This window comes from Nyctereutes procyonoides, unplaced genomic scaffold, assembly GCF_905146905.1.
Source record: "Nyctereutes procyonoides isolate TBG_1078 unplaced genomic scaffold, NYPRO_anot_genome, whole genome shotgun sequence".
NCBI classification, from domain to species: domain Eukaryota; kingdom Metazoa; phylum Chordata; class Mammalia; order Carnivora; family Canidae; genus Nyctereutes; species Nyctereutes procyonoides.
This window is the reverse complement of record NW_026575044.1, coordinates 42,822,393-42,840,341: the sequence shown is the minus strand read 5'-3', so window position 1 is coordinate 42,840,341 and position 17,949 is coordinate 42,822,393. Positions and strand designations below refer to the sequence as shown.

General features: G+C 35.7%; 1 protein-coding gene across 3 annotated transcripts in view; it reads left to right on the top strand.

Annotated features, from left to right (window-relative positions):
- MYOM1 (myomesin 1) overlaps window positions 1-17,949 on the top strand; it is a 132,734-nt gene that overhangs the window by 51,631 nt on the left and 63,154 nt on the right. For 2 of the 3 annotated variants that reach the window (XM_055324292.1, XM_055324290.1), the window contains exons 11-17: window positions 367-508; window positions 3,372-3,571; window positions 5,366-5,422; window positions 10,135-10,259; window positions 14,780-14,963; window positions 15,410-15,584; window positions 17,566-17,687. In XM_055324292.1, the coding sequence (XP_055180267.1) occupies window positions 367-508; window positions 3,372-3,571; window positions 5,366-5,422; window positions 10,135-10,259; window positions 14,780-14,963; window positions 15,410-15,584; window positions 17,566-17,687 (1,005 nt within the window). The remainder of the gene's footprint in view (window positions 1-366; window positions 509-3,371; window positions 3,572-5,365; window positions 5,423-10,134; window positions 10,260-14,779; window positions 14,964-15,409; window positions 15,585-17,565; window positions 17,688-17,949) is intronic. The other variant, XM_055324291.1, reaches the window with a different exon arrangement.

Sequence of the window (17,949 nt, the reverse complement as noted above, 5' to 3'; positions counted from 1 at the left end):
ACACTATACAAAAGATATCTTAAGAACAGACTTTCTGGCTCAGCTTCCCCTTAGATGTTTTTGATAGTGATTCCTGACATCTCCATACTTATTTTCCTTTAGAACATTTTGGGCAGGCAAAGGCCATGAGGGTAAGGTCATGGGTCCTTTTTAGAGCCCTTTCTAACATAATTTTTTTTGTACTGATGATGAAAAGCAGACATTGTCAGGTTCGTAGGCAGATTCGAAGATTGAAGCTTGATGTACTTAAGCCAAAGATGTAGCCACTGTGGATGTGGTAAGAAATGTGTGCACAAAGTCCTGAATTGCCAGACTGTGATGGATCTTGTCTGAGAGGGTTAAAGGGATCCTTCTGTATCTCCACAGATGCTGATGCAGAGATTGAAGGAGCTCCAGCCTCTCCCTTGGATGTTGTGTCCTTGGATGCCAACAAAGATTATATCATCATCTCTTGGAAACAGCCAGCTGTGGATGGAGGGAGTCCTATCCTGGGATATTTTATTGATAAGTTAGTACTTGGTCTAGTTTCAGTTTGAGTGATTTAGGCATAAAGATGCATGCTTGATTTCTTCCACCATTTCTACATGAAATATTTTCTGGTTTCTTCTCCCTCTTTCTTTGTCTCTGTCTCTGTCTCTGTCTTTGTCTGTGTGTGTGTGTGTGTGTGTGTGTGTCTCACACACACACACACACACACATCCCTATCTATTGACCTAAATTCCAAAGATAATTTTCAGTTTGACTACCAATGCAAGTCACTAATTTGGCAAGAATGCTATGAATTTGTAGACCGTATAGAGGCCAGCTTATTAGAAACAACTAATGTCCAATATATTTAATGTCCACATTCCTAGTATGTCAAGTAAATTTAAAGTATTAAGTAATTTAAAGAATCATACTTTAGGAATACTAGCAATGTCTTCCTTATAGGATGTGGTTTAAAGTTAGACAATGAAATAACAATTATCAGTAGTATTAAATTATGTTCTTTCTACAAATTTTTGCTATTTACATTCTCCAAAACCTAGAACCTCTGATATTTATAGTAACTGGGTCTTACACATTAATTATCCAGTGAGTTTGGACAATATAGACAACAAATTTAGACTATCAACCTAAATACATTATTATCTAACTTAGTTTCTATTCAAATAGTTGCTCCAATTCTCTTTCCATTTTTCAGTAATAGAATCTAATTTTAGATACCACTAGGGACAAATAATCTGTGCCACCATGGTACAACAGATTTGTACCAAGGTGTATTAAACCTAATATTTGTGGTAATAAGTAAATATATGCCCGTTGGGCTCAATACCAGAGAAATATTTATAACATATCATATACCACTTAATAATATACTAAATACTTGCACACTATTTTGTCATTTAGTAATGATGAACTGTGAAGTTTTAGGTAGATTCTTTTTCATTTTTATAGACTGCCTTATTGTCTTTGGCAGATTTTCAAGGGATTTGCAAACTTAATCAGTCTAAGACCAGGGACAATCAGAAGTACATTTTGCTTAATCATGTTAAAAATAACCATATTATGACTAAGATTTATTAAACATTGGTTATGTGCATGACACTGTTCTAAATATATCACATATATTACCCATAATCACTGTTTGAAAGGTAGATACTCTTATTACGAGTAGGAAACAGTAGCTGGCCCAAAGCCACATGCTGGTGAGAAAACACTAAGTTGCCTAAAGTCACACAGTAAGTAGCAGAACTAGAATTCAAATATCAGCCTGGCCATATGCTTGTGTTCTTTCTGCTCTAACAAGTTGTAGACATCTCCAGAGCAGCTACTTTCCACCTTTCTTTCAGCCCACATGAGGGTTGGGAAACACGCTATAGTATCACTGGGTCACTGTGACCATCTGCATAGGGAGAGAGGGAGAATCTCTGGAGACAGGGGCAGTTTGAAGAATTGTCCTAGGCCTCTCAGCTCCCTCCCATACCCTACTCATAATAGCTTCAGAATTTTTACAAAGGCAAGATTTAAGGTTAGAAGGCAGGGATGGAAGCCATATTTGATAGCACTTAACATAAGGTTGAGGAAATGTCCATTGTCTGTAAGAATGGAAGGGTGAGACTGAGGACACAAAGAGAAACCTCTTGCCCTGACCACCTTTGCCCTGACATTGAAACCCCCTCCTACATGCGACTTATTTGGGAATTAGACATTTTAGATATAGAGCCATGTTGGGGAAGTGACATAAACTAAAAGTTTGGTGCTCTACCCATTAAAATGGATGAGTTACTTAATCCTAATGCCAATAATTAAATCACACACTGAGCCCCTAACCCCTGTCAATCAGGCCATTAGCATAATATGAGCTGCCATCTTTATCTCCCAGCATGTGACCACTCCACCCCAACTGCTGTAAAAGCATCTAGTTAGAAATCAAAAGTACCAAGACCATAATCTCTCCCAGCCAGGCCTGAGAGTTTCCCTGCATCTCATCAATTTCATCTGTTAAGAAACAAATATATTACAATACTCTCCTTACCCTTCTACTCACACAGCATGTAATGAGCATTGAGTGGGCTCTTTTCAGTGGTGCCTGGCTGGCTCAGTCAGCAGAGCATGTCACTCTTGATCTCAGGGTAATGAGTTTGAGCCCCACATCAGATATAGTGATTACTTAAGAAAAAAAGTGAGCTTTTTCCAAACTACAGTATACGTAAGTATATTTAAGATGTTAGCTTTCTCAAAAAGAACTTTTATTTATTTTTTTAAAATTTTATTTATTCATGAGAGACAGAGAGAGGGAGAGACAGACATGGGAGGCAGAGGGAGGGGCAGGCTCCCCTTGGAGCAGAGAGCCTGATGCGGTGCTGGATCCCAGGACCCCAGGATCACAACCTGAGCTGAAGGCACACGCTCAACTGACTGAACCACGCAGGTGCCCCCAGTAGTTTTATATTTGAAAGAAAGTGCATAAAGAAGACAAAGAAAGAAGTCACCAGTGGTGGAATTGAAGACGTCAGCCAGGGAGATGTTTGGGGAATCCTCCCCTTCAGTCTCTCCAGTGTAAAGCTGTATATACTTACCTGTTGCTGCTTCTGTTTTTTTTCCCCCAAATTCTCCTGCTTAGCACACCAGGCCCCTCAGCTGCTTGCTTTTAGGGAGTTTAAAGGAAGTATGTGTGTTTAGGAGGGATCTGAGGCTTCTTTATTATTCATGAGGAAGTACTGCAATCCAGTGGAACTGAGTGCTTGCAATTAAGTAACTATTGAACCACACTTGAGCTAGGTATTTTATAGGGAGATCTGAAGCACTTGGGTGGGTTTGCAGCTTTGGAGGTATTCATTTAGACATACTACTTTTAATATTCTTGCTGACCGCTCTCTTTCCCTCAGGTGTGAGGTGGGCACAGATAGCTGGTCTCAATGCAATGACACACCTGTAAAGTTTGCTCGTTTTCCAGTCACTGGGTTGATAGAAGGTCGTTCTTACATATTTCGAGTTCGAGCTGTGAATAAAAATGGAATAGGTCTACCATCTAGAGTTTCTGAGCCTGTGGCTGCTCTGGATCCAGCTGAGAAAGCACGACTTAAAAGTAAGCATTTTTCAATTTTCTTTTCTTTTTTTTGTAACTACACTAGAACTCGTTGCAAGGTTATTCCTCCCCCTTCCACTAGAGGGAGAAGAGAATAGGAAATCCTTTATCCATCAGAAAATCCTAGGGAAAAAAAAAAAAAAGAAGAAAATCCTAGGGGAAAAACAACCAAAAACAAAAAAAAATTTCTTTTTTTTTTGACTCATCTCTTCACTAAGGGCTGTCTTATTTTAATTTGATTCAAAAAATTTTCTTTGTAAAACAGAGCTCTGGGCATTCTATTTGAAAGGAAATATGATAAAAGCCTAGGAAGCATTTTTATTCATTTTATTAGCACACCACAAATATACTTTTCTTTTCGTTCTTAAAATTATAAGGTAAATTTCCTAACTTAGAGTTTGCCCATTAGAGCATTAATATTTCAACACAATGAGTTTCTTTATATCAAAATAAAAATGCATTTATGACATATCTCTATACTTGAGTTACCATATTAGACAGTGAAAAATCTTTTCATATATTTAAACTCCAATTCTTAGTGTCAAAACCATGGTACATGAATTATGCTTTGCGTTTGTTTTGTGGGAACCCATATGCATCCTCAGTAATAGAGACCATTAAATGACATTAAAAGATTATTGGAAATCAACACTTCAGTCCATACCAGATTTTTCAAACTTGACCCTATAGACACTTGAGGTGTTAATTATTTGTCGTAAGGGGCTGTTCTGTGAACTATAGAATGTTTAGAAGCATCTCTGGCTTCTATCCACTAGATATCAATAACGCTCCTTCTCCCCCCATTGTGACAATCAAAATTGTCTCCAGATATTAGCAGATGTCCCTGAGGGGCAAAATTACCCTAGTTGAGGACTACTGGTCTATGTCATACTCAGTGTTATTCTTTACCTTAAGTACATGTATGGCATCATAAAAAACTAAGTAAAATATCTTTTCTCTGGAGACTTTTTCTAATCAAGTTCTTTGATTGCCCTCTATTTTTTGCTTACTATCTGACTTCCCTCCCTTTTTCCTAATTCCAGCTCATTTCATTTATTCCTCTTTTATAAATTCCAATGAAAATAAGACTTGTTTGCATTAAAAATAGGCTATCTTGCATATCACCTGTCTGTTTTTGTACAAACTGTGGTGGAAATTTGTTGCTAATGTAGGAGTTGAACCATTCTCTTTCTGTTACTAATGAGAATACAGAAATGAATTTCTTCTTCAATGAATAAATGAATTAAATGAATTTAAATGGATTTTCCTCTTTTCCTGCCCATCTCACCCATTTTCCTTACTCTAGATCTCAACTGGTTTCCTTTGTAGATAACACTTTTCAAAATATAATGGAAAGAAATTGCTTTCATTGAACTGTACTATAGGATTAGCTCCCATTTCCTCTTTCAGCTTCATTATTGCAGATACATAACTACTGGGCTTGCAGTTGTTCCAGAAACATTTCCCCCAAATACATGTTATCTCATAAAAAGAGATGAGAGAACTTACATGTTTCCAGAGGTCTATATTGAGCAGTAAGTGAACATAGGTGATTTACCTTACTTGTGAAAGTACAATTTCAGAAATGTTGGCTTCGAATAGATGGGCTCTGTTCTCTAACAGATTGTGAGTTCCTTGAAGACCTTACATCATGTACATGCTCAGTAAGATTCATTAGGAAAATATTGTAAGTAAACTAGTATCAAACCCATTTGTGACTATTATGGCCAGTTTATGAGTGCAGTTGGAACTGCATTTATGAATTTTGTGACCTTTACATTTCTCTCTGTTCAGGTCGCCCTTCAGCACCGTGGACTGGGCAGATCATTGTCACTGAAGAGGAGCCTACAGGTAAAAACTCAGTTTTTCCCAGATACTATTGCCAATGTTTTGCCATGCGGTTTTGCCTTTTTTTGTGGAGAGTACAGGGTATATTATTTAAGATGTTTTGGAAGGAACATTCTGAAATATTTGGAGATCATAAAGTAACTTATACTTTCAGAGAATCACTTTTTTAAAAACAAGGTTTATTGACGTGCAATTGACATAGAGTAAACTGATATCCATAAAATATACAATTTGACAAATTCAACATGTGTATACCCCTGTGAAACTCTCGGCCATGATCAAAAAAATGAATATATCCATCACCCCTAAAATTTCCTCTTGCCTCTTTGTAATTCCTTTCTCCTAACTCTGCCCATCTCCAGGCCATCACTGATGTGCTTTATGTCACTCTAGTTTGTATTTTCCACACTCTTAGATAAATGGAATTATACTCATTTTCCTCTGGTTTTCTTAAACTCAGCATAATTATTTTGAGATTTATTCATGTTGATGTATGTATCAGTTCATTTCAATTTTTTATCCATTTACTGTCAAAAGCTTCTGTGATCATCCTTGTTAAAGTGTTTGTATGGACATACACTTTCATTTCTCTTGGATAAATACCTAAGAGTTGGACAGATAGGCCATATGATAGGTGTATATTTAAATTTTTTTTGGTGTATGTTTAATTTCTAAAGAAACTGTCAACTGTTTCCAAGATGTTTGTACCATTTTACATTCCCATTAGGAACATGAGAGTTCCAGTTCCTCCACATTTTGTCACCAGTAGTGGTATTTCATAGTGAGTGTAGTGATCTTACTTGGTATTTCCCTAATACTGTTGGCTGTCTTTTTATGTGCATATTGCCATTTCTGCATCATATTTAAATCTTTGCCAAATCAAGTTTACTTATTTTTCCTGTTTTTTTCTAGAAATGTTACAGCATTAACTCTTAGATTTCAATCTATGCTCCATTTTAAATTTATTTTTCTATATTTTGTGAAGTAATGGTCTAAGTTGTCATCATTATTATCATGATCATTTTGCATATGGCTATCCAATTGTTTCAGCAATCTGTTCAAAAGATTATCCTTTTCCCATTAAATTGCCTTGGCATATCATCAAAATCAATTGCATATTTGTGGGTCTATTTCTAGAATCTCTGTTGGTCAATTTTATTTTCTCTACACCAACTACACTATCTTGATTACTATACCTTTAGGTTGTTGTTGCTGTTGGTTTTAAAAGCTTCATAGTTTTAAATAAGTAAAGAGACAAACAAAATTTTTAAAAAATCTTCATAGTTTTGAAATTAGGTAGTATTAGTCCTCAATTTTTTTTTCTCCAAAGTTGTTTCGACTATTTGCATTTCCACATAAATTTTAACATCAGCTTATTAATTTCTATAAAAAACCTACTGTGATTTTAACTGCGTGTTTTATATCCTCAATAATTTTCTATCTACTTGTTCTATCAATTGATAGAGGAATGATGAAATCTCTGACCAAATAGTAGATTTATTTTTTCTTCTTGCAGTTCTACCAGATTTTGCTTCATATTGTTTGAGGCTTTTTATTACATGTAGTAGCGTTTTAATTATTTTATCTTCTTATGAATTGACTGCTTTGTTATTATAAAGTGGCACTCTTTATCCATGATAATGTTTTTTTGCTTAGAAATCTGCTTTATCTGATACTATTATAATCATTCCAGGTTTTTTTCTTTTATTAATGTTAGCATGACATATGATTTCCATTCTTTTACTTTTTATGTATGTGTGTCTTTATTTTTTTTTTTTGTATGTGTGTCTTTAAATTGCATTTCTTGTAGGCAGCATGTAGTTGGGTCTTGATTTTTTTTATTCAGTTGGGTAATCATTGCCTTTTTATTGGAGTGGTTGGAGAATTTATATTTTGTGTGATTATTGATAGAGCTGGATTTAAATCTATGATATTGCTATTTTTCTATTCCATCTGTTTCCCTTCTTTTTTTTTTAACTTTCTTTTGAATTGATTTTTTTTTATTATTCCATTTTTAGCTATGCTATCTTATTAACTATAATTCTTTGTTTTGTATTATGGTAGTTTGGAATTTTAATAGACATCTTATCACAACCTTTTTCAAGTAATATTATACTACTTCATGTATAGTGTAAGAACTTAAAACAGTGTTATTCCATTTCCCCTTTCAAGCCTTGGTGCTGCATTGCATAGGTTTTATTTGCATATATATCATAAATTACACATACAGTGTTATTATTTTGGGTCAAATAGTCACTTATTTTTCAAAGAAATTAAAAAAACCAAACAAACAAAAAAGATATTTAAAGGTAAGAAAAAACTTTTCAATATTCACTCACATTTTTATCGTTTCTATTCTTTCTTTCTTTGTGTGGATCTGGATTCCCATATGATATCATTTTCTTTGTACCTGAGGCATTTTCTTTGCTATTTCTTGTAGTGCAGGCCTGCTGGTTATGAATTATTTTATTTTTTGTATGTCTAAAGCAGTCACTATTTCATCTTCATTTCTGAAATATATATCTTCATTGCTTATAGAATTCTAGATTTCAATACTTTAGAAAGGATGGTCCATTGTAGTGCAGTATCTGCACTGTAAGAATGACTATTGTTATTCTTATTTTTGTCCCTCAGTACATGTCTTTTTCTCTTTACCTGTTTTTAATAGATTATCTTTATCACTGGATTGAGAAATTTGTTTGTGATATGCATTTGTGTTGTTTCCTTCATGTGTCTGTGTTTGGGGTATACAAGTTCCTTGGATCTGTGAGTTTTTAATTTTTATCAGCTTTGGAAAATATTTCACCATTATTTCTTTAAACATTTTTCTTTTCCTGTATCTCTGCTCTTCTCTGCTTCAGGAGCTCCAATTACATGCCACTTGAAACCACAAGTCACTGATGCTGTGTTCCTTTTCCATTTCAGTCTTTTTTGCATTCTGTGTTTTATTTCAGACACTTCCTATGTCTGTGTCATAATTTTACTATCCTTTTCTTCTTCAGTGTCTAACTTGCTGTGAATTCCAGTGTATGGGTTTTGTTTTGTTTTGTTTTCAAACTTTGTAATTTCTATCTGTAGAAGTTGAGAACAATTTGTATTATTTTATGTTTTCCATGTCTTTAACATATTTAATTTTACCCTCTTGAACATACAGAATATTTTTATAATAACTTTTTATATACTTATTGGCTAATTCTATAATCTGTGACATTTTTAGTTTTGTTTTCATTGATTGATTTTTTTTTCCTTCAGAAAGGGTTGTATTTTCTTGCTCCTTTGTATATTTAATAACTTTTCACAAGATGCCAGACATTTTGAATTTACATTGTTTGGTGCTGGATATTATTGTATTTTTATAAAAGCTCTCCAGCTTTGTTCTGGGGAAACGATTTGACCTTTCAAGGCTTGCTTTTGTTAAGTGAAATCAGAACAGACTTTAGGGATAATTTGGCCATACTACAGAGACAATATCCTTCTGAGTAGCACTCCACTAGATGCCTGTGAATTTTAGGAGATTTTCACTCTGATTCATGGGAATATGGACTCTCCCAGGCCCTATGAGAGCTTTGAAGATTGTTCTCTCCAATTCTCTTGTGTGAGTTTTCTGCAGCCTAACTGGTTCCCTCATATTGATTGCTAATTGATACTCAGATGAGCACTCCAGAGGGACCCTCTGAAGGTCTCTGAAGCCTACCTTTCTGTGCAGCTCTTTCCTCCAGTATTCATCCTTGTGACTCTATCCATAGTTACCTTGCCCTTCCTAGAATTCCAGCTTCTTCTCCTCAACCTGGGGATATTGCCAGGCTCTACCTGGATTCCTCTTCCTGAGCTGCTGTCTTGAAATTATCTCCAGACAATATGCTAGGACAATGGTAGAGTTCACCTAATTTGTTTCTCTTCTTTTGGGAATCATTGTCCTAACCCAGCTAATATCCAATGTCTGTTAACAGTTGTTTCATGTATTTTGCTTGGTATTTTAGTTATTTGATGTGGAAGAGTCAATCTAATGTCAGGAACTGTGGAGGATATAAAATGTTACCTTATTTACAAACCAATATGTTTCATACCACAGTTTCATAGATGCTGGCAAAAGATAAAAGATTTCCAGGCCAGAGACAAAGGATTCTATAACTCACAGCACAATTAGATGGCATGAGCTTCATGTTCTCATTACTTTCCTTTGCATTGTCCCCCTGCCAAGTTCCACAGGGTGATATGGAGCAGCACAAATAGATGCTGTACACACAGTAGATGTATGTTACGTCTGACAAACCTTGTAATTATAAGGAGGCTGCTAACAAATCAACCCAAGCTTTCTCTGGAGAAAGGATATTATCTTTATTATGCTGATCGGAAAACAAGTTAAGTTTCTGCCCTAGAGAATATACTGTCATTGTATTCCAAGTTTGTTTGCTATCCAAACACCCTTGAAAAGATATTCTATAAAAAGCTGATATAGGATGTACAGAAAATATAACTTATGTCATTACTGTTTTTTAGGACCAGTAAGAAAATCAAAATGGTCAATCAAAGAAAGTAAAATTGTGGCTTTGAATGAATGAATGAATGTTTTAGGAAGAATTTCAGAGATGAGGTACTTCTTTATACTGTGGAGCAGTAATTAATCTTCCTCCAGTAGGAGAGACACATCTATGACTCTTGGCATATGCTTGGCTTCCCAGAGTGTGTGCTTTTCACTTTTCCTTGTTTTTCAGAAGGTATTGTTCCTGGGCCACCCACAGACCTCTCTGTCACAGAGGCCACCCGGAGCTATGTGGTGCTCAGTTGGAAGCCCCCTCGCCAACGTGGCCATGAGGGCATTCTGTACTTTGTGGAAAAGGTAAGACTCTGGGATCAACATTATTACCCCTGTCTTTTCCTAAAGATTTCTTTAAAGAAATAGAGATTAAATTTCCATTGTGTCCTGTATTCTTTAAACCCTTCCTTATAAACTACGAACTGTCTTCACAAAAAAATGTATATTATACAGAACTTTATCTGAAAGTTCAGGGGTTTATGGATCCCTGCAGCTCACCCATAGACTCCTAAGAGGTCCACAGACCCTAAATTACAACCTTTTTAAGAAGAGAAATGTTCCTGAAACTGTAGATTGTTCATATAGCACTGTTTTCTAGACACTTTCTCTGTCTTCCTTGCCCTAGTAATGGCTTTTCATCTCTCTACAACTTGTTTTCCACAGTGAAAAATGAATACTGATGAGGGTAGATGAGACAGAGGAATAAAAATTACAGTACTTTCAGAGTACTGTCAAATAGCTAGAGAGTTGAAGAGAGAAAATCCTTACATGCTGCCTTGCACTCAGTGCAGATAGTAGGGTGGGGTCAGGAATCAGAAAACAGCATGAGATACAGGCTAGTTCTTTCCTTCAAATATCTTACAATTTTGTTATAATTATGTTAGAGAGGGCAGCATACAATGAAGGTGTAAAATAGATGGAATGATGATAATTGCATATGAATTTATCACATACCCATCTTTGAGTGCAGTTGTAGTAAGTATTTCTGCCCAGAAAATGTAGAAGAGCCAAGTTTTGCACAGGACATTATTTGGGGGAAGTGCCTAGTTGCAAGTTCAGATACTGAGAAGGAATAACCTGCCAGGCAAGGCATAATTGCCACAGGAAAAGGGCATTTAAAGAGAATTTGCTTAAAATGAGGTTCAAAGTCCATTTGTTAAGAAAGTTTTGATTAAGATGTAATTGAAAAAAAATGAATCAAAAGTAAGTTTATTTTAAGTTATAGGTAAGAATGTTTACGTTTTATTGGTAGGCATGCACCATTTTTTAAAGAACAGTGAATGAAACAATTGGCTGTACTTTTTTGTGTATTTTATTTTTATAAAATTTTGTGATAATATGATAAGTTATCATTTGCATTTTACTTTCATAGCAAAATTATAGAAAATGTCTTTATTTGGCAAAAATGTTACGTAGCTCAGTTAGCTTTCCTAAGAACTTTTCTCTTTCATCCTTAAAGCTATTCTGATCATTCAATATCAGAACATCTATTAGGTCACCTTCCCTGACAATTATTACGAGATTACCTAGATATCATAGATATACAGGTACCTCCAAGCATCTGAAAATTAGATGACAACATAAAAGTAATATTCAGATATCTTATGCCTTTTAGTTATTTCAGATCATCAGAGAAAATTATACTAGCATTAAAAATACTAGGGTCTGTGGTTTTCCAACTTTAATTAATAGATTTATTAACTAATTCCCTTGATAAAGACATTTAGCTCATGTCTTTGAGGACCATCCTTCACTTCTCCTTATCCTTAGCAAATTGGTACAATAAAATGGATTATCTCTTTAATATGCAATATGGGCATCTTTCAAAAGAGCCTGATTTTACCAAAATAATATTAAAAGTTTTTATTGTTATAAATTTATATATTTTCTAGATATTAGCTTCAAATTAAATATAACTTAAACATTATTTCTGACTTAAATTTTTTTTCTATTTTTTTTAATAGAGGACAAGACTAGAGTGGAAAATATTTATTTCCTAGTGTGCTTAATACATACCCTTCACTGAATCTTTTTGAAATGTTCCACAGGAAAAGAGTTCTGAATAAGCTCTGTGACAGTAATTACCATCTTTTCTGTAATAATGACATAGTTACAACATAATACTGAGGCATTTTCTTCAGATGAGTCAACTTTGGCTTCTGTTGAACATTTCCTCTGGTCACATAAACTCTAATTTCTCCAGGAAAACCTATAACTCCCCTAGACCTAAATACATATGAGTCTGTGATTAAAAATGTAAGTGTTCTCCCACCAGCAAACCTATTAATATAAAACAGAGGGAACATTTATGAGTGCAGTGTGAATAAAGAGGCCCATATAGGCACCACTGACATATACAAAAGGCCCAGGATGTTGATATATTGGGGGAGGAGAACATGTCCAGAGATCTAGGGCACATTTACAGAAGAACTATCCAATCCTCATACCGTTCTACTCAGTTGAGTCTCAAGTTATTTCTGATGAGCCACGTCTAACATGTTGACCTTTCTAAAGGGCAATGTTTCACGTGCTCTCGTCCTGCAGCACATTTTCATCCATAGAATGTTCACGCCCAGGGAGTGCTGCTTCTTCAGTTACCTCTGAGCTTGCATTTCTTTACAGAACTTTTTACCAGAATTTGCATCTTCATAAAGCACAAACTCACCTGTCATGGCTACAGCTTATACCCAGTTACACCATGTCTGTGAGCCCTGAAATGATTGATATTGAGAGGTTTAATAGCAAGAGAATTGGATAAATTGGTCTCCAGTGCTCCCAGCCTTCCTATCCTACTGAGTTCTTTTCAGCCTCAGTTTTTTCAGATATCTTATGTCTTCCCCTATCAAAAATCTGGTCCTGTCAGAAGCAAGGATTATATCACTTGATAGCTCTCTTTCTGCAAGCAGGAATGAAAAGAGCCAATGTTTACCAAGGACCAGGCACTGCTCTAAGCACTCTGCACATGTGCACCCACTTAATTCTCACAGCAACTCTATGAGGGAAATACTCTTATTTTCGTCACACCTATTTTGCAGATGAGGAAATTCACGCATCAGTGGGGCATATAATTTGCTCAGGTCACACAGTTAGTAAGAGACAGAGCTAGGATTTGAACCAAGGCAATCTGGCTCAGTTTTCATCTACTGTATCCAGTTAATACACATCATTGCCTTTCAATCTTCCCAAGCCTGTCTTCTCCTCTGGAAAACTTGGATAATCACAATGCTACCCCCACAGTACTTAATTCAGAGCAAAGTTGAGAGGATTAAAGAGTTACAATGGCATAAAGCTTTTAGTAGAGTGAAAGGCAGCTATTATTTTTACTATGAAAGTATAAATGACTGATAATTGTTATATGTTCCCCAGGGGAGAATGTGTCAAAAGCCATAAACTAAAGGATTAAAGGTCTAGGAGAATTTTATCCCCCAGTTAGCAGCAGATTCACTGTTTAGGGGCAATTTATTCTCTCTACCCTCCCACACACAATGACACAATCATGAAAGATTCTACAAAGGACTTTGGAGGTTACCTTGTCACATTTGCCTATTTTACAAATGATGAAATTGAGACCAAAGGACACTCATGTGACTTTCCCAAGGTCACATATCTTGTTATGAACAAAGCTAAGACCTCAATGGATGCCCCCGGGTCCTTTGCAGCATGCCACATTGCCTCCCATTTCAAAGTCAATGAAGTTTATGCCAAGCAATATATCAGTATTCTTATGGTCCCAACAGCATATCATCCTTGACAGCTGGTCACTGCATCATAAGGTTTGGATTTCTGGAAAAGTCCTTGAAAATTTCCAAAGGTTCTGAAGTAAAATCACTTCTGCTGACCTTAGGGCAGAATTGAGAATTCGAATAGGTGGGGAAAAAGGATTACTGTCTAATGATAGTTTTCTCACTATATTTTCTACTAAAGTGCAAATAGACACCATATCCTTATCCTTCAAGGATTTCAGAGTCACTCTAGATCATTTTAATTCCAACATTTAATTGCTTTAAATTTAGTTTTTCCATTATTTATTTCAAATATAGGGAAGAAAAAAAGAACATCTTTATCTTTCATTAACTTCATTCAGAATTTTTAAAAATTCATTTATTCAGAAAAAAAAGACAGTTGTTGATTATGTGCCAGATATAATTCTAGGCTCTGGGGTATAGCAGTGAACATGACAATTACCTGTACTCATTTCATTGAAATTTACTTTCCAATGGAGGAGATGACAAATAAATAACTTAATTTTGAATACAGGTGTTTTGACAAAATAATAAAGGAGAATAAGGGATAGGGAGTGATGAGAAAGGAGCAAAGAACTCTTTTAGATTCTTTGATAGGTTAGGGAGGGAGTGATCAAGAAGGCCTTTTTGAGGAGGTTGTATTTGAGTACAGACCTAATGAGATTATACATCATTAAATGACATTCCATTAAAATAAAACAGTTTATAACAATGAAAATTTAAGTATTTTATATAGCATAGTAAATCTAATTACCTGCCCTAAGAATTAGAAAAATATCTGACCCCACACTGTCTTCTGAATAAATTTAAGTCTTTCATAGGTAGATGGATGATCTTAGTATATAAAGTCAGTGCAGTATTAAAGTAGCAAATTTGTCAAACAATCCAAAGCCATATTTGATTTAGATAATCCTATGGACTACAGATGCTTCATCCACATTTCCTACAAATTTCTTCTCCAGTTCAACTCCTAGCAGGTAAATAGTTTGTTGACTGAGAAATAAGACTGCTAAATGCCTGGCTCAGAGTTCCCATCTATTCTTGCTGTGCTGTAAATGGATCTCACTGTTTGGGCTGCAGTGTGATGCAGGAACAGAAAACTGGCAGCGGGTGAACACAGAGCTCCCTGTGAAGTCTCCCCGCTTTGCTCTCTTCGACCTTGCTGAAGGGAAATCCTACCGTTTCCGTGTCCGCTGTTCTAACTCAGCAGGAGTTGGTGAGCCTTCAGAGGCAACCGAAGTGACCGTTGTAGGGGACAAACTTGGTGAGTAAAGAGTTTGGTTGAACAACTATAAACTGACTTTACTTCAGTTCAAGAAAAATCCCAAAGCAAGAATTTCATTAGAATGTATATATCCAGAAGTAAAAGTGATGGCATCCTTTCACATTATAAATTTAATTGATGACTGTACCTGGCTGAGACATTTTAAAAACTCATTATTATGAATTATGAAGTCATGAAAAGTAAACTCCAAGAGTTTCAACTGCATTGCTGATGTATTTTTTTTTTCCTGGAGTATTTAGTGTATCATTATTGCCTCCAAACGTATTTTTTTTTATTTTCTGCTTTAACAAATATAAAATAAAGCAACAGTACACTTGACATGATTACTTATATAAAAATATATATGCATGTGTTTGTTCATATGTGATAAGAATGAATTTTTAAAAACTGCCCTGAGTTTGATCATCATTTTCCTCCTTTATCAGATATCCCCAAGCCCCCAGGCAAAATCATCCCAAGCAGAAATACAGACACATCAGTGATAGTTTCATGGGAGGAATCCAAAGATGCTAAGGAGCTGGTCGGGTACTACATAGAGTCCAGTGTTGTCGGCTCTGGCAAGTGGGAGCCCTGCAATAACAATCCTGTGAAAGGCTCACGGTAACTGCAGTGTTGGGGAGGGAGGTGCTGTGGGGAGCCTTCTGACTCTAGAGCACTGGAGCTTTGAAGAGGAAATGCAACCACTGACCCAGACAGCAGCACAAACATCTAACAAGGGAGATTTTGTAAAAACACGATACCATAAATATCCAAATGAGTTTAAAATTGAACATAATCTTCTGCTCGATATTTGAAAAAAGGTTTACTCATGATTTTAAGCACTTAGAAACACATTAATGCCAGCTATGATGAATTCTTTTAATAGCTTTTTTTTCTTATTCTTTTCCTTTATGCTATTTGTCCTTTTTCACCCATCTATTCTGGTCTTGAATATTCAATGTGATACTAGATTTCAAGGATCTAGTTGACTCTAGCTGACATAAAGTACTCAGGCATTTTATTTATTAATTATTATTATTATTATTATTATTATTTTAGAGAAAGGTGTGGTGGTGAGGGGGGGAAGAGAATCTTAAGCAGGCTCTATCTCACAAACCCTGAGATCATAACCTGAGCTGAAATTGAGAGTTGAACACTTGACCAACTGAATCACCCAGGTGCCCCTAAGGCATCTTAAACGAATAGGAAAAGAATATCAACATTTACAAATTCTGAACATGGTTAAACTTGGTGCTAGTAGACATGAGTAACACTAACAAAGAGACATTCACAATACCTTGCCACTTCTTTATATCTGTTTCTAATATGAAGAGGGTTATTTTCTTTTTCTTGCTTTCAAATATTTTGTCAGTCAGCTTTGCAGGTTGATGATGAGTTCTGACCTGCAACCAAACTCTGAGCCTCCTTTGATTTAGGACCAGTCTGAGAGGAGAATTCCAGCCTCCTAAATTGTCAAACGAGCTTGTTAGAGAGCTTCTGGTATGGCCACTTCAAAGTCCAAGGACCCCCATAGGATGAGTTGTTTCTTTTGCAGAACAGGAAAGAATAGAGGCAAATCAATTAATGGGAGAAAGCAAGAGATTCATCTGTTCATTTCGCTCTTATTCTGAGTTCCTAGCGTTTTCCTGGGACTATTTAGAAATATTTATAGAGGGTTAGACAAGGTCTGCCTTTCCACAAACAGATGGGAGCTTCTCAAGGACAGGCACCATTTTTTATTCACCTTTGTGTCCACAGTATCTAGCTCAGTGTCTGGAACACTGAAGTGCTCAATAAATATTTGCTGAACTGAGCTGACCTAAAGGATTGGCCTAATTTATGACTGCCTTCATTAAATATTCCAACATTACTAATGGTAATAGAGTCATTAGCAGACCTGTTATTTCCTCTGGTTATAGTCTTCAGGGTGGATTAAAATGTTACAGTGATTCATGAAATGGCTATTTATAGCCATAATAGCTATTAAGAAGTGAGGTTGTTTTATGTGTGAAACTGCCCATGGATTCACACTTCATTACTGGGTCCTTATATCCAAATGGTAATCCATATTTCATCTTATTTTCAGATTCTAGTGTAATTCCTCAAGTAATTATACCTTCCCTGCCATGCCTAGAAGCAGTGCCTAGGCCCTATAACACAGAGCAGCCAATGTCTTATAGCCCTAAGTATATACTTGAAAAGGCCATTACTAGTATTAATACCACCTATTATTTATTCAATGCTAAGCCCTGAAATAGATACTTTAAATACCTTATGGCCAATCTTTACACAAAAAATTATGATGAAGACATATTATCCCAATTTTATTAATAAGCACACAGAGGCTCAGAAAAGTTAAGGTACTTATTCAGGGGAAATCCAGGAGGACTCTGTGTTGTTTGATAGGGTGAGTTTAGAAAATTGCCTTTATTAGCTGCCTTCTTGTCCAAAGCACATACATTACCTGGTCTCTGTACTTACTCTTTTTGCTTTTAGAAAATGAATTGTTTTTATAAAGCCAGATCATTCAGTTAAGCTAAAACCATCTTGTCTAATTCTCCCCATCCCTAGGAAAAATTTTTGAAACTTCCTTTCCTTTTAGATTTACTTGCCATGGATTGGCAACTGGTCAGAGTTACATCTTCCGGGTCAGAGCAGTTAATGCAGCTGGACTTAGTGAATATTCACAGGATTCAGAAGCAATAGAAGTAAAAGCTGCTATTGGTAAGTTCCTTATGCATAACTTTGTAGTTAAAAATGGATTTTTTATAAGTTATAAAGGAAGATACCACACTCTCCAGAAATTGTTTAAAGCTTCTAGAATTGCTTGATGATTCCATCCTCAGATGACCATTTTCTCTGACTCCAGGTGACAGCTAACCTTCCATAGCCATTATTTTACAGATCTTCATCACTTATCCAGATTCTGTGCATCTGTAGCCTTGTCATCTTCACAAGTTTGAGTTTCCTCAGATATTTCCCACTG